Raw genomic sequence first — 25374 nt, 5'->3', positions numbered from 1 at the left:
TCGGAACTAGGAACTTCCAATAACTCTGATAGCATGTGAACACAGCATGAGCTCCCACATGCTGACCTCTGACACCACCTACTAAGGAAATTACCTCAGTAACATCATTTTCGGCAGTTAAATGCAACAATAATTAGTCTATAATTAATTAATCACTATAATTAGTCTAAAGGCATGATAGCTGTACTTTAGTTTATGGTTTCCATAGCTTGTTGGTCATTAGCCAATCAGCGTTTCTCAACGAGTTCAACGCATCTGAATGCATCCATCTGGTATTTAGGACTTCACAACTGGTAAATTCCCACCACCCACTTGGTTACGAACGGAGCATTATAGTTAAGCAAAGTAATGACCTAACATGCCCTGCTTACCTTCAACATTTTTCGGCAAATATAATTTATAAAAAATAAAAATAAACACTTTCCATCAATTTGTAGCAGGAAAGAAAGTTAGACAAAAGAAAAATCCACCTCTGTTGAACGGATAAAGATTTTGTAGATCTTTAGAACAGTTCTCCTATAGTTGCCGTTTACATTACCTACTGTTCACATGTCGCGACGTTGCTTTTGTGGAATAAACAATGTCAATGGAAGGAAACCTGTCTATGGTAAAACTACACTTACCAGACGGCAACAAAATCGAGGTTTCAGATGATTGGCTGAAGCTGCCCACTCCCCCTCGAATATGGCTGCAGTGACTCTGAAGACGTTATGCGATCTTCTGACATCACTATTGGATGCGAAGTGTCTTCCTTTGATACTTTTAAGACGATAAACATCGATTTCCACAACTACATTTAATTTATGCGATGGCTTTTCATGCCAGCAAGTGCTGCCGCATTGTACTGTGCAACCATTACGTTGTCAAGGCCCTGTCAACGCAGCACATGAAACTATTTGCGCCAAGCTCAACAGCCAAAATGCTGCGGTTCTATTCCAGTGATACGCAAGAAGAAAATGAACTTCAACTCGTAACTCTTGCACACTCAATTGCAGCTGTCACCGTAACGACACAGGTAAGAAAGTACACCTATAACGGCTGCCCAGGCTAGTAAGAAAGGCATTACCAACATTTCAAACTATTTAAGTTATAACGCACGTTCTTGCTAGCTGTCAAACTTACCAGTGGCGAGTTCAGCATGTAAATATTGGTGGGGCAACAACATCAAAGTGTGATGCATGCCAGCAATGCCACTACACTAAAACCATACATGAATTGTCACCATTATAGTGCAAACGGTGCCTACATAAAGGTGTCCCAAAATCTTAGCACTGCTACATCTGGCTATCAGCCTTGTCTGGCAGCAAAACAGTTCATTCAGCCACATTTACTGACTTAAAAAACATGGCTGACTTGCTTAAGCATGTGGTTTCTAATGACATTTAAGATGTACAAACTATGGCATTAGGGGACGACAAGCTGATGAGGCAATCCGTCATTTCGATTAAGACATTAATTAGCGAGTTAGAACGGACGTAGTCAATGTAACTTTGATTACGCACAATAGACTGACTTGGAAGGTGATTTCCAACAGTCAAAGTCCAGCAATAAGATGTTCATATTTCTGTAAACTCTACATAAATACGGGGTTCCACGCGAACATCGTCATATTCAACAGCGTTTAAGAATTATTACCATCAAGTGTCATCTTGTGATCAAGCCATCAATGTTTTGTGATTATAGGTATCGGAAAAATATTAGCAAACGGGTCAGAAATGAGCATGTTTGACATTTCAGTGGATATACTCATAACAGCTTTTTGATAAACGCCTTAGCAAAAAAATATTTCGGCATACGGTCCCCAGTTATCGGCCACCTTACAATTTTGCTCAATTACAATATATCTGTTTAATTGTGTTCAAAAAGGATAAACCAACCTCGTACTTGAAGTGTTTATTTAGATTGTTGGCTAGCTTTCCGGCTTGCATTGTCAATTTTTAATTAATTGCGTAGCCCGGTGCGCCCTCCTCTGGACTCTTAAATGGTTCTTCACCAACATATTGCTTTCAACACAACATATTGTGTTGTTACAAAATGTCTCATTTGTTTTACATATTAATGTTGGTTTGAGAAAGTAGATAACAGTTTAATACTAAAATAAACACGAGTTTAAATAAATACAACTTCAGTCGTGATTTGACAAACAATTAAACCTCTGTTGGAGTTTGTTGCAGAGATGCACTTGGAAAGGAAAGGAAGAAATACACAAGATGGGTTGAATAAATATATATTATTTTAGACATGTATTTTTTAAACAAAGACATTTCATATGAAAACAAACAATTACATCTTGACCTCCATCCCTTTATTGTCACAAAAATCACAAAAATCCAGCTCCACCTCTAGGTCCCACAGCACACACCTGCAGTGGAACCAGTACTGGCAGAAGTCACAGCACACACCTGCAGTGGAACCAGTACTGGCAGAAGTCACAGCACACACCTGCAGTGGAACCAGTACTGGCAGAAGTCACAGCACACACCTGCAGTGGAACCAGTACTGGCAGAAGTCACAGCACACACCTGCAGTGGAACCAGTACTGGCAGAAGTCACAGCACACACCTGCAGTGGAACCAGTACTGGCAGAAGTCACAGCACACACCTGCAGTGGAACCAGTACTGGCAGAAGTCACAGCACACACCTGCAGTGGAACCAGTACTGTCAGAAGTCACAGCACACACCTGCAGTGGAACCAGTACTGGCAGAAGTCACAGCACACACCTGCAGTGGAACTAGTACTGGCAGAAGTCACAGCACACACCTGCAGTGGAACTAGTACTGGCAGAAGTCACAGCACACACCTGCAGTGGAACCAGTGTTGGCAGAAGTCACAGCACACCCATGGAACCTCGGACTTACACTCTTGCGGGGAGTTGTAGGTGGATCACGCTCCCCGCAGTGAGCACAGCAGGTGGTGTCTTCTTTAATTTGGAGAAAAAAACACACATTAAATTGATTGGTTCTGCAAAATGTAGAAGTACTACAGCAACAATAGTAATTGATATACAGTGGGGCAAAAAAGTATTTAGTCAGCCACCAAATATGCAAGTTCTCCCACTTAAAAAGATGAGAGGTACACTTCAACTATGACAGACAAAATGAGAAAATCACATTGTAGGATTTTTAATACATTTATTTGCAAATTATGGTGGCAAGTAAGTATTTCGTCACCTACAAACAAGCAAGATTGCTGGCTCTCACAGACCTGTAGCTTCTTCTTTAAGAGGCTCTTCTGTCCCCCACTCGTTACCTGTATTAATGGCACCTGTTTGAACTTTTACATCACACACATTGAGAACAGTCAGTCCAGCATTCTACATACATAAACACATAGAACACCAACTACCTGCGTATTTTGTATTTCATCAGCCTCTGTCTGGTGAAGGGAAACCCATGGCTGACGCAGTAGATGCAGTACTGCACCAGAGAATTTTCATCCTCTGGTGCAAGCAATCTGGGTGGTCCACTGCGACAACCATGGGTCACCCGGCCACTCAGCCAGTCCGCCAGGGTCTGACGAGGTACACCATGCACCTTGAAAAAATTCACGTACACGTGGTAATCTCCTAAAAACAAAAGATGCCTAACCTTGGTAGCCTGGCAGATAGCCATCCCTGCCCCGCCGTCCTCCGTGGCATGGTACATGTCCACCTCGCTCCACTGCTTCGTCTTGACTTTCTCCATGCAGTGGTGGTAAACACGTCGCTAAATAACTTGGCAAACTATACACATTTTAGAAAGATTAACTCAATCTGAATATGTTTAAACATTTTACATTTCAGAGCTACGGCATTGAAAGGAACATTTTCACAATAACTGAAAGTGTACCCACTTTTTAAAAATATCTGTATGAAAATTAGTGTTCCAATAAATTTAATATTGATGTAACATTTGACTCAATACTGCCTCTATGTAGCAGTTGTAAGATTAAACATAGCCTACAGTGATAGGTGTCAAAGTTAATGGTTCGAAGTTCCAAATACACCCATTCAGCATCGTTTACACCCTCTTAAGCTTTAGCCCCACACATCTCTTTAAGGATTCACATGTGAGGCCATGTGCCAAACAGTGAGTAGTGTAGTAAACAACCATAGATTTCAAGACTAAAAGTGGTAAAAGTAGTAGCCTACAATAAGGTAGAAATACACTAGCTAGCCCTTGGCCTGTATTCTAATCTGACTTTTGTGCAGGTTATGTTGTTCTTCACATTACCGTCTTTTGTAAACACACACGATATCAGGTAAAAACTAAGTGCCAATGCAAGTAGAGAAAGAACAAAATAATATATAGTATGCACAAGAAGAATATCAGTGATGCTGGTGATAGACGAGGTAGTTATATGCATACAATATGGGGTAAAGTGGCTGAGCAGCAGGAAAAAAAATTGTAGCAGCAATGTGTGTGTGTGTGTGTGTGTGTGTTAGTCATGTGCATAGAGGCACTGCAGATAGTCCGGATGACTGCGAACTTGCTCCAAGTGATCAACTGGTCCTTCCACACCGAGGATGAATAAGGGAATCTATATTCGGAGAGCCTGTTTTTGTCTTCCACATGACTTTGGTCTAGGCCATGTAATGTCCATGGGCTCTTCGTCGCAAAACTACCTGATCTTCGCAAAAAGATACGTTTGTCAGGTTGTGTCCAGTCCAGGTGGTGCTTGTACAGGCAGACCATCTATGGGAGGAAGGAGCATTGACACTGTAAAACAGGAAAATAGACGAAGACATTACAACCTTGCATAACATCAATTGACCTCCCTAGTGTAGATAATAAGAATAACCTCATACAATGCAAGGAAAATGATATTCAACTGAAGTGCTGGTACTGCTTGAACTGTGGCAGTGGCCTGAAGTACAGAGTCAGGTGTTGTTGCCAGCCATAGCTTTCCACCAGCACTATACCATCCTCCTGTCCAACCAGCTGTGGGATGTGTGGAGGAAATTAATATTCATTACATACTGTACTGTTTAATTAGACATACTATGCTGTTTTTTACGTAAACATTGTCCATTGATATGCTAGTATTTGTTTTACTAATAAATATAATTGTATTTGTAACATGAGCTGAATACAACAGGTCTTGATAAAAACTGGTCTTGTGTGACAGTCATAAATCTGAGCGTACAGATTTATAAGCCGCTTTGGGGCGTCCTGTGTTTACACTCTGCAGGAATTTAGCTGTGTTGGAATTACCGGGAGGAACACAGAATGGTGCCCATATCAGCTATCTTGATCTGCACAGATGAGTTAATATGTGAAAGTTACATATTTAAAAAAAAATATGCCTTTTCAGCGGAATGTTGTCGAGGGGTTCCGCAAGTGGCTGAAGTGAATTTTGGTCCATTCCTCCTGACATCTGGTGTAACTGAGTCGGGTTTGTAGGCTTCCTTGCTCGCACACACTTTTTCAGTTCTGCCCACAAATTTTCTATAGGATTGAGGTCAGGGCTTTGTGATGACCACTCCAATACCTTGACTTTGTTGTCCTTAAGCCATTTTGCCACAACTTTGGAAGTATACTTGGGGTCATCGTCCATTTAGAAGACCCATTTGCATCCCATCTTTAACTTCCTGACTGATGTCTTGAGATGATGCTTCAATATATCCACATAATTGCCCTTCCTCATGATGGCATATCATTTGTGAAATGCACCAGTCCCTCCTGCAGCAAAGCACCCCCACAACATGATTCTGCCACCCCCGTGCTTCACGGTTGGGATGGTGTTCTTCGACTTGCAATCCTCCCCCTTTTTCCCCCAAACATAACAATGGTCATTATGGCCAAACAGTAAAATGTTTGTTTTATCAGACCAGAGGACATTTCTCCAAAAAGTATTTTCTTTGTCCCCATGTGCAGTTGCAATCTGGCTTTTTTTCTGGTGGTTTTGGAGCATTGACTTCTTCCTTGCTGAGCGGCCTTTCAGATTATGTCGATATAGGACTAATGTTTGCTGTGGATGTAGATACTTTTGTACCGGTTTCCTCCAGCATCTTCACAAGGTCCTTTGCTGCTGTTCTGGGATTGATTTGCACTTTTCACACCAAAGTACGTCCATCTCTAGGAGACAGAACGCGTTTCCTTCCTGAGTGGTATGACGGCTGTGTGGTTCCATGGTGTTTATACTTGCGCACTATTGTTTGTACAGATGAACGTGGTACCTTCGGGCGTTTTGTAAATTGCTCCCACAAGGACTCAAATTATGTCAATTAGCCTATCAGAAGCTTCTAACGACATGACATAATTTTCTGGAGTTTTCCAAGCTGTTTAAAGGCACAGTCAACTTAGTGTATGTTAACTTCTGACCCACTGGAATTGTGATACAGTGAATTATAAGTGAAACAATCTGTCTGTAAACAATTGTTGGAAAAATTACTTTTCATGTACAAAGTAGATGTCCTAACCGACTTGCCAAAACTACAGTTTGTTAACAAGAAATATGTGGAGTGGTTGAAACACTTGGAGTCATTAAAACTAGTTCATGTAAACTTCCGACTTCAGTTGTAAATGTGGTATTTCTTTTTTTATATATACAATTGCAAACATTTCTAGACCTGTTTTTGCTTTGTAATTATCGGGTATTGTGTGGAGATTGAAGGGGGGGAACCATGTAAATAATTTTTGAATAAGGCTGTAACCTAACAAAGTGGAAAAAGTCAAGGGGTCTGAATACTTTCTCCAATGCCCTGTGTACGGGTAATAGGCTAGCTACATTTTCAAATTTTGTCAGTTTTCATTGCAAGTTAAAGTGTACTCTTAGCTAACTAGCAAACTTTAGCTTGCTGACTCTCCAGCTAAATGTACGTGTATGATCTGTGTAGTAATATTGTTTGAATCAGAAAGACATTTGCATTGCTAGTTATAGTTTGCTAACATTGAACCTTTTTGGTTAACTTTAGCTACCTGCATATTCATACTACAGCTATGGCAGTGTTTGTTTTGACAGTAGTATGATTTGGGATTATGTTGGTTCTTTGTTTAGCTAGCTAGATGTCTAAACAAAAGACTCCACTTCGCCAGATGACTACATGACCTATCAAGTTGCTCGATGTGTTTCTGGGGGTGATTACGGCCATCTATTGTATTTCATGACATGTGTACATGTCTAAACAATAGTGACCCATCCACTTAGCTAGAGGGGTTGGTTATAGCATTTCCTTCACATGACCCATCAATGTAAACAAGTGTGTCGGGTAAGCGTCATCTAAAATGTTTTTATCTGGACACTTTTTTGTTTGTTTTTCATATTGCTACTATGCAAGTAACCATTTCACTGTACCGTTTACACATTCTGTATTGTGTGCATGTGACAAACTTTTTATTTGATGTGTGTGTTTACCAGAGATGGTAATGTGGAAAAACAACGTGACCTGTTCCAAAGTCAGATTAGGATATATGCCAAGGACTAGATAAAGTGTATTTTTACCTGGAGTGTTACCACTTTTAGTCTTAATCTTTGGTTGTTTACGAAACTACTCGGCCTCACGTGAATCCTTAAAGAGATGGTTGGGGCTAAGGTTAATGCTGAATGGGTGTAGACAAAGAAGAGCTCCCCAGTAGATGTACCAAAATATTCAAGGGCCATTTTTTCAAAAGTGGGGTTGATCAACTTTCAAAGCAGAATTTTATATACCCATTACTTACTTACTTACTTACGTACCTCTCTAATTTTATCCAACGTAAAGAACACTTTCAAATTTTGCTACCAAGGCGGTCGGTCACAAATAGTGAAGAGAACAGGTCCAAAAAATGTACCTCTGTGGTGCACTTCAAGAAATTCAGACTTAACCCCGAACTAAGATAATAATGAAACCAAGAACAGGTGTCAACTAAGGCCTATCGTGGATAATTTATTCAGTCAACTAGCATGATCAAAAGCTTTGGACAGGTCCTCAAACAAAAAAGCACATTTCATTTGAGTGTTTAAAGCATTGACAAGATCATTAACTACTAATGCGGTTTCTGTAATGGTGCTATGCCAAGGCCTTTACCCCTGATTTTGGTTTACATTCAAAATGCATTTCTCAGATAGAGAATCTTCGCTTGAGAATGAAGACCTGAAATGGGTTGATAAGGATTACAATCACTACAGTCCCCGCTTCCAATGTGGCAGCATGAGCTAATTTCCATAATTTTGGAACATTTCCTGATAATAATGCTAAATAAAAAAGAAGACCAGGATCCAATTGTTCGGCCCCTGTGGATTTCTTGTCTATTGCTAGCAATGCATTCAGGACTTATTTTTTTGTTAATAACTTTTCATAGAAAAGCTTTGAATATCATTTCTGATCATTAAGCACATTTCCCCTATCAGCTACCAGCCCAATCATTGTGAATAAGCTTAGTTATTAAAGTTATTTCAGAGAGAGCCTGCTGAAATAAAGTGGTGACTAAATGTATCAATGATGTCATTTTTTTCCATAATGAGGCCAGTGTCCAAGTAAATTTTTTGTGGCAGAGGAGGAGGAAGTAAAACCCTTCAGGGATTTGAGTTTATTCCCAGAATTTAGTATGGTTCCCATTACTATCTGAAAGAGCGGTTACATAATAATTCAATTTACATGAGCTAAATCAGGTTCAGGGATAGCTGAAATACAATTAAGGTCACTAAAATAAAGAATGTAAAAAAAATAAAAAGAACATTTTGATTTTAAAGACTTATATTTGTGTATTCTCACATCTCTAACACAAGGAACTGGGCCATGGCTACTATTGGGCGACGACACCAGTAGAAACATTTTGTTAATATAAGATCAATCAGAGTTGACTTTGAAGGAGCTCCAAGGTTGGAACTTGTAGGCTTAGTCACCCGCTGGGTTAGGTTTAGATCATTACACATGTTTTAGATTGTCTAAAGCCTGCATTTCCTAATCATATTTTAGGTCATCCCAGACAATAACTTCGGATTTAGTCAAATAACTTGTTTCTTAACTCCTCAAGTGCACAAAGGTTAGCCAAGGGAGGACGGTAGACCACTATAACAGTTATGGATACATGTTTCTCCAGACAAAGGCTTAAAGATAATAGCTCAAAGTTTTGGGCGAGGGAAATGGATTTCAGCTATGAGACAGAGAAACTATTTTGTATAAAAATTGGCACTCCACCATCTCTACCCTGTATGTCAGCTCTGAACACATGATAACCCTCAATATTGATATCAGAGTCCAGAATGTCCCCTGAGATCCATGTTTCAGTCAATGCCAGAATGTCTGGATTTTGATGTAATCCAGTTTAGGAAGTAAACTCCTAATGTTCAGATGCATCAACACAAGTCTTTACGAAGTCCCATGGAAACTCCAACACAAACAAGCTATGTTCACTAAAAGGGCTTGACATTAACTTTGTTAGCCACTTGTCTTTTGGACTGAGTGGGACAAGATCAAGTCTCTTGTCCCAAAAGAAACACAATTTTTACATCATTTTGAAAAGATGCCACTTTACATACTAAAATGAATTATTTTTTACCACCGAGCGTGACAAAGATGTAGGCTACACTATGTCTATTGTCTTCTTTGCATATTCAAGCCTGTCTCAAAATGCAACTCTCCTTTTAAGGCTCTCCTGGAGGATGGTTGGCCATCCTTGGTAGCCTATAAAATATCGCAACCTAAAAAAATATAACCAAATACTTTTTGTCATTATAAAATATTCCCTCCACGGCTCGGAATTAAGGATGTCATGTCATCCCTGGGACGATTAAAATAAATGTCTATGGTGTAACAAAAGATTCGGGGGCAGTTCTGGGATGACCGATCCAAAATTCATACAACCATTGTACATAATAATAATTTAAAAATCAATGAGGCTGATGCAACAGAAAATACCCATTAGAAATTAAGAGAATGGAGATCTAAAGATGCATTAACTTCTTGCAGATTAGTGGGACGCTACTGTCCCATTTCGATAATTTCCGGTGAAATTTGCAGAGTGCCAGATTCAAATTAAATTACTATAATTATTTACAGTGGGGCAAAAAGTATTTAGTCAGCCACCAATTGTGCAAGTTCTCCCACTTAAAAAGATGAGAGGCCTGTAATTTATCATAGGTACACTTTAACTATGACAGACAAAATTAGAAAAAGAAATCCAGAAAATCACATTGTAGGATTTTTAATGAATTTATTTGCAAATTATGGTGGAAAATAAGTATTTGGTCAATAACAAAAGTGTATCTCAATACTTTGTTATATACCCTTTGTTGGCAATGACAGATGTCAAACGTTTTCTGTAAGTCTTCACAAGGTTTTCACACACTGTTGCTGGTATTTTGGCCCATTCCTCCATGCAGATCTACTCTAGAGCAGTGATGTTTTGGGTCTGTTGCTGGGTAACATGGACTTTCAACTCCCTCCAAAGATTTTCTATGGGGTTGAGATCTGGAGACTGGCTAGGCCACTCCAGGACCTTGAAATGCTTCTTACGAAGCCACTCCTTCGTTGCCCGGGCGGTGTGTTTGGGATCATTGTCATGCTGAAAGACCCAGCCACGTTTCATCTTCAATGCCCTTGCTGATGGAAGGAGGTTTTCACTCAAAATCTCACGATACATGGCCCCATTCATACTTTCCTTTACGCGGATCAGTCGTCCTGGTCCCTTTGCAGAAAAACAGCCCTAAAGCATGATGTTTCCACCCCCATGCTTCACAGTAGGTATGGTGTTCTTTGGATGCAACTCAGCATTCTTTGTCCTCCAAACGAAAAAGTTCTATTTTGGTTTCATCTGACCATATGACATTCTCCCAATCTTCTTCTGGATCATCCAAATGCTCTCTAGCAAACTTCAGACGGGCCTGGACATGTACTGGCTTAAGCAGGGGGACACGTCTGGCACTGCAGGATTTGAGTCCCTGGCGGCGTAGTGTGTTTCTGATGGTAGGCTTTGTTAATTTGGTCCCAGCTCTCTGCAGGTCATTCACTAGGTCCCCCCGTGTGGTTCTGAGATTTTTGCTCACCGTTCTTGTGATCATTTTGACCCCACGGGGTGAGATCTTGCGTGGAGCCCCAGATCGAGGGAGATTATCAGTGGTCTTGTATGTCTTCCATTTCCTAATAATTGCTCCCACAGTTGATTTCTTCAAACCAAGCTGCTTACCTATTGCAGATTCAGTCTTCCCAGCCTGGTGCAGGTCTACAATTTTGTTTCTGGTGTCCTTTGACAGCTATTTGGTCTTGGCCATAGTGGAGTTTGGAGTGTGACTGTTTGAGGTTGTGGACAGGTGTCTTTTATACTGATAACAAGTTCAAACAGGTGCCATTAATACAGGTAACGAGTGGAGGACAGAGGAGCCTCTTAAATAAGAAGTTACAGGTCTGTGAGAGACAAACATCTTGCTTGTTTGTAGGTGACCAAATACTTATTTTCTACCATAATTTGCAAATAAATTCATAAAAAATCCTACAATGTGTTTTTCTGGATTCTTTTTCTCATTTTGTCTGTCATAGTTGAAGTGTACCTATGATGAAAATTACAGGCCTCATCTTTTTAAGTGGGAGAACTTGCACAATTGGTGGCTGACTAAATACTTTTTTGCCCCACTGTATCTGGAGAACATAGACATTCAGCCAGAGAGACTAGCTGAATCCCTGATTTTTGTATTATTGCTGCTTTGCTCCCACATGAGGAACAGTGCCTCGACCATGTTGTTCCATACACACCTCTGCATTTTCACTTATTTTCTCCCCTATGAAAAATATACTACCATCAACTTGCCAGGTTGTCATTGTAAATAAGATGTTGCTCTTAATTGACCTGCCAGGTTTACTAAAGGTAAAAGAAACAAAACTGAGTAAAGGGACAATGTTGCATGCTGATTTCATTATCCTGTACGCAGTCACTAGGCAACCATGTTTTTGTTTACCTGCATTTCCAAATGCTGTCTTTTTAGCATTTGGTGCCCAAAAATGCAATATTATATTTACATTTTCGGACATGACACGGAAAAAATGCTTTGTCTAATTCAATGAAGTGAGCCTACTTTAAGATGATTTGGACATGAAGCACAGAAAATGCTGGCTAAGTAAGCCTCCTTAAGGATGTTTGCTCATGGTTTCTTTTGTCTTTTATTGTTATTGTCCAGGGGGAGGCTGTCCCAGGGGGCCGGAGGCGAAGTTTAAACCAGGACGTTCTACCCTTCTCTGCCTTCCTGAGAGGCGACTTTTGTCGAAGGCACAGCTACCTGCGCGTCTCCATGATGGAGGAATGCAACCTTCGCTGTAAGCATTTTGAACAATAGAGACATTTAACAAAAATTATTCAATTTCTCGCCAATAGTGGTGATTAATCTCTGTCACATTAACTTTGGTCTTTCATTCATGAGAACTGTCCTGCATTTGTAATTCACCCCTTACCCCCTGAAAGAATCAGATAAACAAAATGCTAGCCTAATAGCTCCGTCTTGCCTTCCGATAGCCTAGGTCAGGGATAGGCAACTTTGATAGGGGTAGGGACACAAAATTTGATCTCATCATGAGGGGCGCAGTTGCTCTGCTGATGCACAAGTAGGGCTGTGGCAGTCACGATATTTCGTCAACCAGTGATTGTCAAGCAAATAACTGTTCTCTTCGTGGTAATTGACTGTTAATTAACAAACTAATTTAGCACTTTCTCATATTCCAAACAGTCTGGAACAGTTGTGGGATGCGATAGATCCCAAATTAATACAACCACTAGCACCCAAAAAAAAATTGTATGCAATGTGGCTGACGGCTATTTCTTCACATTATAAGTGTAGCAATGCGCACATGGTAGTAGGCGATAAGCGCAAATGTTCTATTAGCAGAAAACACTATCAAAAGTGACCGCAAATGCAATTATGCATGTAATACTTTTATTTTAAAGGTGCATTGTTATGGTGAAAATTGTCTTCCCCAAACTTGAAACTCGTGCTGCTTATATATGCCAGTTAGGCTCTACACCCCTTGTAAAGGCGATTAATATGCTTAATTTTAAGAAGTTATTTGGCCACTTTAGTGTCTATGGGCTAGGCTACATGAGGTGTGTGACCACGATTTCTTTTTTTAAAGGCATCGTTTCTTATGCTAGGCATCATTCACAAGTGATAATATATAATTCACAAGTGATAGGCTAATATTATCGACCATCAGACTATTCTTGACTTAATCTTGTCTTTACGTATACTAAATAATGTGTGAATTTTTTAACATTTAGAATGGACCATTATCATGCACCTGTATCGAAACAAGGGCGCGGGAAAAAATACATGTAATCTATGCGAATGGAGGACCCTTTTCCCGTAGTTTATTTTCATGCCAGTCAGGTAGTCTATACTCCTGTTTTAGATATAAGCAATGTGCTTGATATTAGGAGAGTTTAGAAATAAATATAGTAGGCCTTTAAAAAGCTGATCCTCCTCTTTTCAGTAGAGGCCATCATTGTTTTCTTGCACAATTGCATAGCCTGAAGTGATTGATTAGATTTTTGAGCACATTTGCATCAACATCAGTGTGATTAGAGGGACAATAAAGTGCTGAGTACCAGGCAGTTAGCAAGTTTGGTAGACTAATGACCATCAGCAGCATCAGAGCTTGGAGAAGCCTAATTATTTGACTAAACGATCACATGGAATTTGACTGCCTTCATGACTAGTGGTGGTAGTATGGTCACCGCAACAGCCCTACGCACAACCAAATGTTTAAATTGCACCTTGTATATTCTAACTCGCAACAGTAAGTTGAGACCCCGATTGAGTTCCAAATAGTTTTTATTATTTTGGTGGAAATTCATTCGAGGGCCTTAAAGGGGCCAGGCTGCCAGGTGCTCATCCCTGGCCTAGGGTGACCTGTCCACTATATCCTTTCAGATCTATGCAAGTGCCTAGGATAAGGTGTAGGGATATGTTTGAAATTGGTTGCATTGTGAGGTAGTGGCAGTTTACGTTTTCCTTTGCATAATATGTGACTGACTGGCTCAAGTCGGTAAACAAGTCGGTAAACACAAAAACGACAGCCTGTGTGACATCAGCAGCCTGGTGGTCCAGAATAGCATAACTTGTGTATTTTAACACCAATAATGAATTTAGTCTACAGTATGTCAATCTAGCAAACCAGGTGACTAAAAGCAACTTCTAAACAATGTTTTGGTTCGTTTCTAGCTTGCTAGCCAGTTCAAATAATGATCATATAGCTGACAACGTCTTTACAGGAAAATAAACTCACAACAATATCATTATTTACAAGTTATTTGTGAGATAATTACAAAAATAATTTACGGTTGTGAGTGAGACGAAATAAAAGCAAGGCTTTCTTCTTCTTTTAGAACTTGGATACCAGTTGGCCTACTGTTATATCCTAATTCGACTTTGGTGCAGGTCATGTTCTTCACATTAGCATCTCTGGTAAACACTCCTAATATCAAATCAAAGTGTATTTGTCACATGCACAGGATACAGAAGGTATCTAGCTAACAGTACACTTTAACGAAAACAACAATTTAAAAACTTTTAATATCTGAAAATGTAGCTAGTCTCTCTTACCCATATACATGGATGATCGAATGCTTCTCCCTCTGTCACGGATGCCATTGTTGCCCTTATTTTAAAAAAATATGTAATCCAGTGTTTTATACAACAGACTTCTGTGTTCTCTTTTCGACTCCCTCCGCATATTTGCAATCAAACTGCATAATTTTCTCCATCTACTTAGCTATCATACTCCCACTGATTTCAAAACTTGGTCCTCCAGAAAGTGGAGAGCAACACTTTTGCAGTTCTTCATGATATCTTAAAAAAAACAGCCACGTTAGGATTACCTACACATACTGAGCAGCTCATGTTCTAGGCGGAAGTGTGCTACATTGCAGACCAATCCAAACTCCTATCTCAGCATGTTCAGCCCATCTATTATCTCAGCCAATCATGGCCAGCGGGAAGGTTCCTGACGTTTTCCATGGTGTTAAAAAGAAAAATACTATTGCAACCTCTTTGCAATAAGGAATTGAGACCAAAAGCTTAAGAGAAGTTCCAAGTGTTTAATACCGAGGATGTCGTCAGCTGAGTGCATCCATTTAGAAAGTTCACAACACATCTTCTACTCTTCCATCCTTTAGGTGTCACCTCCACAGCTATACATTTATGACCCCAATGAGTTTGCCATATCTCCCCCGTGGAATGTCCATGGTCCTCTCTTGTCCTGAGCCAGACCCTGCTGTCTGATCGTAGGCAATTTCCTAATTTGATTCGGTCAACCTTTCCAAATTAGCTTGCACACAGTTTAATGGCCTAAACTCTATTAATACTCACAGTAATCATTCACTAAACAGGATACAAACAAACTACAGTTTAACTTGGATTCTGTTAAAATGTAACATGTTTCATCAGTGGCTAAACCAACGAAGCTTGTAATTTAACTATTTTATTCATATTTACAGATGGCATAGAAGTGTATTATTAAGGCACATGAAAGTTCACATGTTCCAAAAGGTATTTCTGCAGCAAAATGCATTTTGATAAAAACAAAAAAAGTTTTGCATTCAAATGGCTCTCCTGTGAAGTAGTGACGCGTGACGTACGCCTAGTTTCCTGAAACGTCACAAATCAAATCTTATTTGTCACATACATGGTTAGCAGATGTTAATGCGAGTGTAGCGAAATGCTTGTGCTTCTAGTTCCGACCATGCAGTAATATCTAACAAGTAACCTAACAATTTCACAACTACCTTATACACACAAGTGTAAAGTAATTTATAACAATATGTACATAAAAAATATATGAATGAGCGATGGCCGAACGGCAGTAGATGGTATAGAGTACAGTATATACATATGAGATGAGTAATGTATGGTATGGTATGTAAACATTATATGAAGTGGCATTGTTTAAAGTTGTTAGTGATACATTTTTTCATACATTTGTCAATATTAAAAGTGGCTAGAGATGAGTCAATATTTTGGCAGCAGCCACTCAATGTTAGTGATGACTGTTTAACAGGTTGATGGCCTTGAGAGAGAAGCTGTTTTTCAGTCTCTCGGTCCCTGCTTTGATGCACCTGCACTGACCTCGCCTTCTGGATGATAGCGGGGTGAACAGGCAGTGGCTCAGGTGGTTATTGTCCTTGATGATCTTTTTGGCCTTCCTGTGACATCGGGTGGTGTAGGTGTCCTGGAGGGCAGGTCGTTTTCCCCCGGTGATGTGTTGTGTAGACGTCACTACCCTCTGGAGAGCCTTAAGGTTGTGGGTGGAGCAGTTGCCGTACCAGGCAAAAATATGTTCAAATGGCTCTCCTGTGAAGTAGTGACGCACGTCGTATGCCTAGTTTCCTGAAACGAGTCAAATTTAGCTTAGATTACTTGTTAGATATTACTGCATGGTCAGAACTAGAAGCACAAGCATTTCGCTACACTCACATTAACCATGTGTATGTGACAAATACAATTTGATTTGATATACACTACCGGTCAAGTTTTAGAACACCTACTCGTTCAAGGGTTTTTCTTTATTTGTACTATTTTCTACAGTGTAGAATAATAGTGAAGACACCAAAACTATGAAATAACACATGGAATCATATAGTAACCCAAAAAAGTGTTAAACAAATCAAAATATATTTGAGATTCTTCAAATAGCCACCATTTGCCTGGATGACAGCTTTTCACACTCTTGGCATTCACACTCTCAACCAGCTTCATGAGGTAGTTACCTGGAATGCATTTCAATTAACAGGTGTGGCTTGTTCATTTGTGGAATTGATTTCCTTAATGCGTTTGGGCCATTGTGTTGTGACAAGGGGGGGGTGTACTGAAGATAGCCCTATTTGGTAATAGACCAAGTCCATATTATGGTAAGAACAGCTCAAATAAGCAAAGGGAAATGACAGTCCATCATTACTTTAAGACATGAAGGTCAGTCAATACGGAAAATTTCAAGAACTTTTCTTCAAGATCGGTAGCAAAAACCATCAGGTGCTAGATGAAACTGGCTCTCATGAGGACTGTCACAGGAATGGAAGGCCCAGAGTTATCTCTGCTGAAGAGGATAAGTTAATTTGAGTTAACAGCCTCAGAAATTGCAGCCCAAATTAATGCTTCACAGAGTTCAAGTAACAGACACATCTCAACATCAACTGTTCAGAGGAGAATGTGTGAATCAGGCCTTCATGATCCAAGTGCTGCAAAGAAACCACTACTAAAGGATACCAATAAGAAGAAAATACTTGTTTGGGCCAAGAAAACACAAGCAATGGATATTAGACGGGTGGAAATGTGTCCTTTTAGTATGGAATCCAAATTGGACATTTTTGGTTCCAACCGCCATGTCTTTGTGAGACGCAGTGTGGGGTAACGGATGATCTCCGCATGTGTATATCCCACTGTAAAGCATGGAGGAGAAGATGTTATGGTGTGGGGGTGCTTTGCTGCTGACACGGTCTGTGATTTATTTAGAATTCAAGGCACACTTAACCAGCATGACTACCACAGCATTCTGCAGCGATATGTCATCCCATCTGGTTTGTGCTTAGTCCCACTATCATTTGTTTTTCAACAGGGCAATGACCCAACCACCTCCAGGCTGCATAAGGGCTATTTTACCAAGGAGAGTGATGGAAGACTGCATCAGATGACCTGGCCTCCACAATCACCCAACTTCAACCCAATTGAGATGGTTTGTGATTAGTTGGACCGCATTGTGAATGAAAAGCAGCTAAGAAGTGTTCAGCATATGCTGGAACTCCTTCAAGACTGTTGGAGATTATGCCAAGAGTGTGCAAAGCTGTCATCAAGGTGAAGGGTGGCTACTTTGACGAATCTCAAATATATAAGATATATTTTGATTTGTTTAACACTTTTTTTTTTTTTTGTTACTTCATGATTCCTTATCTGTTATTTCATAGTTTTGATGTCTTCACAATTTTTCTACAATTTAGGACATAGTAACAATAAAGAAGACCCTTGAATGAGTAGGTGTGTCCAAACTTTTGACTGGTACTGTTTGCGTACGGTTCTTTCTTCTCTCTCTCTCTCTCTCTCTCTCTCTCGCTCTCTCGCTCTCTCGCTCTCGCTCTCTCTCTCTCGCTGGCTCTCTCTTGCGCTGGCTCGCCTGCTTTTTCTCTTTGCTAATGATGCAAGTGCGTCTTCAGTCTGTTGCGTGTGGAATATGCTAGCCTATTCATTGATAGGCCTTACTTTACTGAAGTTGTGAGAGCCAATAAATTGAGAGATACATTATTCCGTTGTGGGATACAGCTTTAACCCTGGCAATTTGACTAACACTTGCAATGGCTGCCTGGTATTGTGATACAATTTCCATGGAAATTGTGAATGATCTATCAACTGATGCTAGATTGCCATGGTAATGTTACATGTTCATTCAGATGATGCTAACTCAAGCAATGGAATGTATTTTGTCATGTCAGTTGAGTCAACAAATCACAGCACAGATAATCCTTCATTTACTTCCTGGCATGGATTCACTCACAATGGTTGCCAGTCCACCCATTCTACCATCATTGACTTGAAAGGGGACGCCTGTTCTATTCATTCTATGTCTAAGTGTTCTGGTTGGGATGGCGTCCATGTGGACACAGCTCACCAGTTTAGTTTAGTTTAGTTTATTAGGATACCCATTAGCTACTGCACATAAAGCAGCTACTCTTCCTGGGATCAACATAAAATGTACAGATACAGGATAAAGTACAGAACGGTAATAGACAAGAACAACATAAGATATTACATTAAATAACGATTTCTACAAAGTGCATTTGGAAAGTCTGTAGACCCTTTTCCACATTTTGTTACGTTACAGCCTTATTTTAAAATGGATCAAATTAAACATCCTCATCAATCTACACACAAATGCCTATAATGACAAAGTGAAAAACATGTTTTTAGACATTTTTGCACATATGTAAATAAGGTATTTAAGTTTTTTATTTAAGTATTCAGACCCTTTGCTATGAGACTGAAAATTGAGCTCAGGTGCACCCTGTTTCCATTGATCATCCTTGAGATGTTTTTACAACTTGACTGGAGTCCACCTATGGTAAATTTAAATTGATTGGACATGCTTTGGAAAAGCACACGTCTATATAAGGTCCCACAGTTGACAGTGCATGTCAGAGCAAAAACCAAGCCATGAGGTCAAAGTAATTGTCCGTAGAGCTCCGAGACAGGATTGTGTCGAGGCACAGATCTGTGGAAGAGTACAAAAAAATGTATGCAGCATTGAAGGTCTCCAAGAACACAGTGGCCTCCATCATTCTTAAATGGAAGAAGTTTGGAACCACCAAGACTCTTCCTAGAGGCGACCGCCCGGACAAACTGTGCAATCGGGGGAGAAGGGCCTTGGTCATGGAGGTGACCAAGAACGGGCTCTTCTCGATCTTAACTTAAAGAACATATTCTGGGCGTTCTGCCAGATTTTCCTATGGAAGGGGCCCTCTCTTGACCAGACACAGGCAGGAAGGATTGTTATGACAGAAGATAAGATGCACAAAGTCAATTTCATTAATTACAGCTGAGTGGGACTATCATTTGTTTTTCAACAAGACAAATCAAGTCTAATTTTATTTGTCACATGTGCCGACTACAACAGGTGTAGACCTTACCGTGAAATGCTTACTTACAAGCCTTTAACAAACAATGCAGTTCAAGAAATAGAGTTAAGAAAATATTTACTAAATAAACTAAAGTAAAAGCTTTTAATTAAACAAGAAAATTACATAACAATAACGAGGCTATATACAGGGGGTACCGGTTAGTCAAAAAGTAATTTGTACATGTAGGTCAGGGTCAGCGAGTAGCAGCAGCGTAAAAACAAAAGGGGGGTCAATGTAAATTTTCCGGGTGGCCATTTCATTAATTGTTCAGCAGTCTTATGGAGCCTTTTGGTCCTAGACTTGGCGTTCCTGTACCACTTGCCGTTCGGTAGCAGAGAGAACAGTCTGACTTGGGTGACTGGAGTGAAGAAGCCGGATGTGGAGGTCCTTTACATCCCTGTTAGTGAGAATGTCTCCTTTACCAAGATAATCCATCCACTTGACAGGTGTGGCATATCAAGAAGCTGATTAAGCAGCACGATCATTACACAGGTGCACTTTCTGCTGGGGACAAAAGGCCTCTCTAAAATATGCAGTTTTGTCAAATGCCACAGATGTTTTGAGGGAGCATTTAAATTGTTCATGCTGAATAGTAATGTCCACCAAAGTTGTTGCCAGGGAATTTAAGGTTAATTTATTTACCATAAGCCACCTCCAACGTTGTTAATGATGAAACAAACACTTCTGCCTTCCTGTCCGCACAATGGATAGAGAACCCCGCTGGCGGAATGGACGGGGACAATATATCCGGAGAGAGCCATGATTCTGTAAAACAGAGTATGTTAGTGTCTCTGGAAGGAGATCCTTACCCTGAACTCGTCTACTTTATTGTCCAGGGACTGAACGCTAGCGGCTAATATACTCTGACTGACTACGGCCCCACTCCTTCTGCATCTTTTCCGGCATCAGTGTTTTGGTGCAGCCCCTGAGATGAATAGCACTGCCTTGGGAAGTTCAAACAAAGGACCTAATACAGGGAAGTTTCATTTCTGCTCTAATTTAGGGTGGAGAACCGCTGATCTAATATCCAAAAGTTTATTTCTGACTAGGTAACAATACATTATTTTCTCAGAACGTTGTAAGAAAGTGCACACAAAAAAGATTTGCTAGGAGCTAGAAACAGGCCGACCATGTCTGTCGGCGCCATGTTGTATGCATTTGGACGTTGTGTTGACATTGTTTGCTGAAGTTTGTTTTTGCACTCATAAGTTTCCTAATCAGGAACAATTAGAAAAGCATACAAGACGATGTCTAATCCGGGTTCGAGGTCGAGATCATGCCCCCAGTCATGCGGTTATACTGTTTCTTTGAAAGATACTCATGATTTATGTGTAGTTTTTCTCAACTTGGAACATGCTTAGGAAGCCTTCGCTCGAACGATAGGCAGAGTTGCAAAGAAAAAGCCATATCTCAGACTGGCCAATAAAAATAATATAAGATGGGCAAAAGAACACAGACACTGGACAGAGGAACTCTGCCTAGAAGGCCAGCATCCCGGAGTTGCCTCTTCACTGTTGAGGTTGAGACTGGTGTTTTGCGGGTACTATTTAATGAAGCTGCCAGTTGAGGACTTGTGAAGCATCTGTTTCACAAACTAGACACTCTAATGTACTTGTCCTCTTACTCAGTTGTGCACCGGGGCCTCCCACTCCTCTTTCAATTCTGGTTAGAGACCGTTTGCTCTGTTCTGTGAAGGGAGTGGTACACAGCGTTGTACGAGATCTTCTGTTTCTTGGCAATTTCTCACATGGAGTAGCCTTAATTTCTCAGAACAAGAATAGACTGAGTTTCAGAAGAAAGTCCTTTTGTTTCTGGCCATTTTGAGCCTGTAATCAAACCCACAGATGCTGATGCTCCAGATACTCAACTAGTCTAAAGAAGGCCAGTTTTATTGCTTCTTTAATTCAGGACAACAGTTTTCAACTGTGCTAACATAATTGCATAAGAGTTTTCTAATGATTTTCTAATGTTTATGTATAAGCGATTTTAGAATAAGGCTGTAACATAACAAAATGTGGAAAATGTCAAGGGGTCTGAATAGTTTCCTGAATTCACTGTGTGTGAGAAGAGTCCAGTAGGAGGGAGTCAGTGCAAAACAGGGTAAATGCTAATAGTCCAGGTAACCTTTTGATGAACTGTTTAGCAGTCTTATGGCTTGGGGGTAGAAACTGCTCAGGAAACTTTGTCCCAGACTTGGCGCTCCGGTACTGCTTGCCATGCTGTAGCAGACTGAACAGTCTATGGCTGGGGTCTTTGACAATTTTCCGGGCCTTCCTCTGACACCACCTGTTAGAGGTCCTGGATGGCAGGGAGCTCAGCCCCAGTTAATATAGTGGGCCATCCGCACCACCCTCTGTAGCACTTTGCCAAGCAGTTGCCATTTCAAGTGGTGATGCAGCCAGTTTGAGATGCTCTCAATGGAAGTTCACTAGGCAGCATGCCGTGTGCGCAATACCCGGACTGCCACATCTGGCGGGGTCAAGTCTGGGTAGTCTGCCATGGTTTTGTTTAATATCCGTTGGGATCGACTTGGGGCGTGATTTTATTCCCCATAGTTTATTGTACTGACGTTGACTGAACGTAATGTTTTGAGTAACTACTGTTCCCTGAAGGAGGGAAATGAGGTACAACACCTATTTGGCCCCGCACCGCCTATTCCTGGGCTCGGTGAAGAGTGGAATTAAATTGAGGGAATTAATCCGAGCCTCTCGCTTATCACCTGTGGAAGGCGGGGCTTCCAGGGAGGCTCAGATTTCATTGGTCTTGTCAGCTGTGGTCTTAGCTCCTTCAACCAAGTGTGCGACTCCCCATAGTATGTTGTACCTCTTTTCCCTCCTTCAGGGAACAGTAGTTAGTCATAACATTACATTTTGGTCGCACACTGATTAAGATTTCAAACAAGGTGAAATTGTTATCTCTTTCGTTTCTCTCTCTCCTGACTCATCTCGCCTTCCTTTAAAAAAAAAATAATCTCCAGACCCATGATCCTCATCGGTGGGTGGTGCGGCTGTACATAACACTCACGCACTCGCTTTCTCCCTCTCTCCTAATCTTGTCCCATCAGTCCATTTTGATTTGAATTTGATCAAGTGAACCAATAGAAATGTACCAGAGAGCTCATATAATGTATTTTTACTCCTATGAGTAAATTGGAACTTTGTAAATTAACTGAAAAGGTGCATACCACCACCTATTGTGCTGGAGTGTGTAAAGTCTAAACAGGTATAAAGCCAAGGTAGGTGATTTGGTTAATTGGCTAAACCATCCTGGTGACCTGGATATAATTCTGTTATCCTTAACTCATTAGCATGTCCCACCCAATTGACTACTTCAAAATGGTGCCTATGTTGTCAAAGAAGTGGAGATGTGCATCTCTATGAGTTGTGTTTTCAGCTACATTGTATTCTTCTGGCATGCAAAATGGGAAACATTGCTCTTCTGCTTGGATAGAGGCCTTTTTGACCTTTAAGTCATGTGGTAACTTTTAAAATAAAATCACTAACACTGATTGAATTACAATAATGACAATGCATTACCATATTACAATGCTGTTTGAGTATATGTTAGTTGCCTTCCTAAACCTTCATCATAATTTCTTCCCTGTCTCTCAGGCACCACAGCCAAAAGGCCTCTGTCCCTGCCCAAGACCAGAATCTTCCAGGGGTCCTCTCCCCCTCTCTCCTATGTCCCCCATCCTAGAGTCCTCACCTCAGCTATGACCCTCCAACAGTACCACTCCAGAAGCGGGGGTGGCCAACCCAGTAAGGATGTATCATGCCTTTCAGGCTACACTGTTTCAACAGTGCAGCCTGGTGTCAGCAGCTCGGGAACCCACCAGTGTGGAAGAATCCCTCAGTGGTCCCATATTGTCAAAAGAAGCCGTTACGGGGGTGACAGTGCCTCTAGTGTAGCCCCCCGCAGCAAATATGGGAACGGTGATTTACTGGCAACCCACAGTTATCAAACCAAAGCTTCTGGTTCTGACACACACACAAATGTATTGAGTCACAATGACACAGACTGCCTCAAGTACACAGTTACCAGGGGTCCAAACTTAATAAAGAATTCCTCTACAAGGACCTCCGGGATTCCTTCCCTTTGCACACTACTGAAAAACGCCAAAACAGGGCCCCTCCTAGGCCAGCATAGCATAAGGCTGTGCCACAGACAAACCTCCAGAGATGTCCCACAAGCCAAACTCAAACAACCCACACAGGAGCACTTTGTGGCGGATGCAAATTCCTCTCACTACCTTAAGCCAGACAACCCCACTACCGCCCAACTGACACACACTGACGCCCAAGGCCGGGCCTCCATGGTGGATGTGGGCAGCAAGTCTCCCACACGGCGAAGCGCCACAGCCACAGCTACCGTTCATCTGGGCCCCACCACTTTCGGCCTGCTCCGTGACAACCAGTTAGCTAAGGGCGACGCACTAGCCGTAGCGCAACTAGCGGGAATCATGGCCGCCAAGCAGACTAGCGCCCTCATCCCGCTCTGCCACCCGCTGCCCTTAGACCATATCTCCGTCACCTTCAACCTCGACGCCAGCCGACTCGCAGCCGTTGTCACGGCGACTGCCCACACCACAGGCCGCACCGGTGTGGAGATGGAGGCCCTGACGGCAGTCACGGTGGCGGCGTTGACGCTTTACGACATGTGCAAGGCGGTGAGTCATGACATCACCGTTACGGACGTCAAACTGGTCAGTAAGACAGGCGGGAAGAGGGACTTCCACCGTGAACCCTGACTTCTAACCCCTGCCCAAAACCTGATTTCCACACTGCACCAGGTTTGGGAGTCAATACTTTATTCAGATAAGTTTAACTCAGGAGACTTCCTGAATTGAAATTGGAATCTCCTTTCCGACCCCCTAATCTCTGATCACAGAGGATCAAGAAATGCCTCACTGTAAGTCCTCGACTGATTTAAGTTTCCATAACCTATGTGAATCAAATCAGCGTGACGATGGCACTGTTTGCCTGGTAGGCCGTGCAACGACTTGCTGATAGTATTGGTCCTTCCATTGTACCAGATAACAGGGCATGGGTACGATCAGAAATGCTTTACTCTGGCTATCTGTACTGTACATTGTGTTAAATATCAGTCGCACACTCTCCCTTAACATATTAAATGTAGGAAATGTAAAATTGCAGTTTTGCTTTATTTTATAGTTTGTTTTTTAAAATCTGGGGCATCATTTATGAAATGTTCTTACACACAGATTTAGATTGTGAATTGTTTGTACGTTGAAATCCATCACAACATTGATTCATAAACCTTAAACTTGATGTGAAAAAAATATTTAATTTGATTTTTTTTATTAAAGGGTGATTTATTAATGAAACATGCTTGTGTGATTCCTACACCATTAACAATGCTTATACATTTTATAAATTGTCACTCCATACATTTTTTTTATGATTGTGTGCTGAAATTTAGTATAAAACTTAGCTAACTTTGAGAGCCCTTGTATGTACTAAGAAAGTGTTAAAATGGTAATTGCATAATAATGGCCTAGTAACACTGCACAATTCATATTGGAACAGTTATTTCTGTATACCAGAAATAACTAGTTTGTTAGTGAATGCCAGGTGGAAATGGTAACAATATCAACAACATGGTAAGTACAGTGCCTTCGGAAAGTATTCAGACCCCTTGACTTTTTCCACATTTTGTTAGGTTACAGCCCTATAAAATCAAATTGTTTTTTTCCCCTCATTGATCGACACACAATACCCCATTATGACAAAGTAGAAACAGGTTTTTTGAATTTTGGGGCAAATGTATTAAAAATAAAACACGGAAATATACATTTACATAAGTAT

At 40.9% G+C, this 25374-nt stretch overlaps 1 protein-coding gene and 1 long non-coding RNA gene across 2 annotated transcripts; one reads left to right on the top strand and one right to left on the bottom strand.

Moving 5' to 3' along the window:
* Positions 1–640: 640 nt before the first annotated feature.
* Positions 641–24893, top strand: mocs1 (molybdenum cofactor synthesis 1). The gene is made up of 3 exons (XM_020470361.2): positions 641–1015; positions 12075–12210; positions 23158–24893. The coding sequence occupies exons 1-3, from the start codon at positions 809–811 to the stop codon at positions 24294–24296; spliced, it is 1482 nt and encodes a 493-aa protein (XP_020325950.1). The 5' UTR covers positions 641–808; the 3' UTR covers positions 24297–24893.
* On the bottom strand, positions 2212–5129 carry LOC116353383 (uncharacterized). Its single transcript, XR_004202798.1, has 2 exons — positions 3207–5129; positions 2212–2922 (listed from the first exon to the last, which is right to left on the bottom strand). It is a non-coding gene; the product is annotated as an uncharacterized LOC116353383 (long non-coding RNA).
* Positions 24894–25374: the final 481 nt, after the last annotated feature.

Source organism: Oncorhynchus kisutch, linkage group LG14, assembly GCF_002021735.2.
Source record: "Oncorhynchus kisutch isolate 150728-3 linkage group LG14, Okis_V2, whole genome shotgun sequence".
Taxonomy (NCBI): domain Eukaryota; kingdom Metazoa; phylum Chordata; class Actinopteri; order Salmoniformes; family Salmonidae; genus Oncorhynchus; species Oncorhynchus kisutch.
Note: the sequence above shows the minus strand (reverse complement) of the source record. Positions and strands in the feature narration are given on the sequence as shown.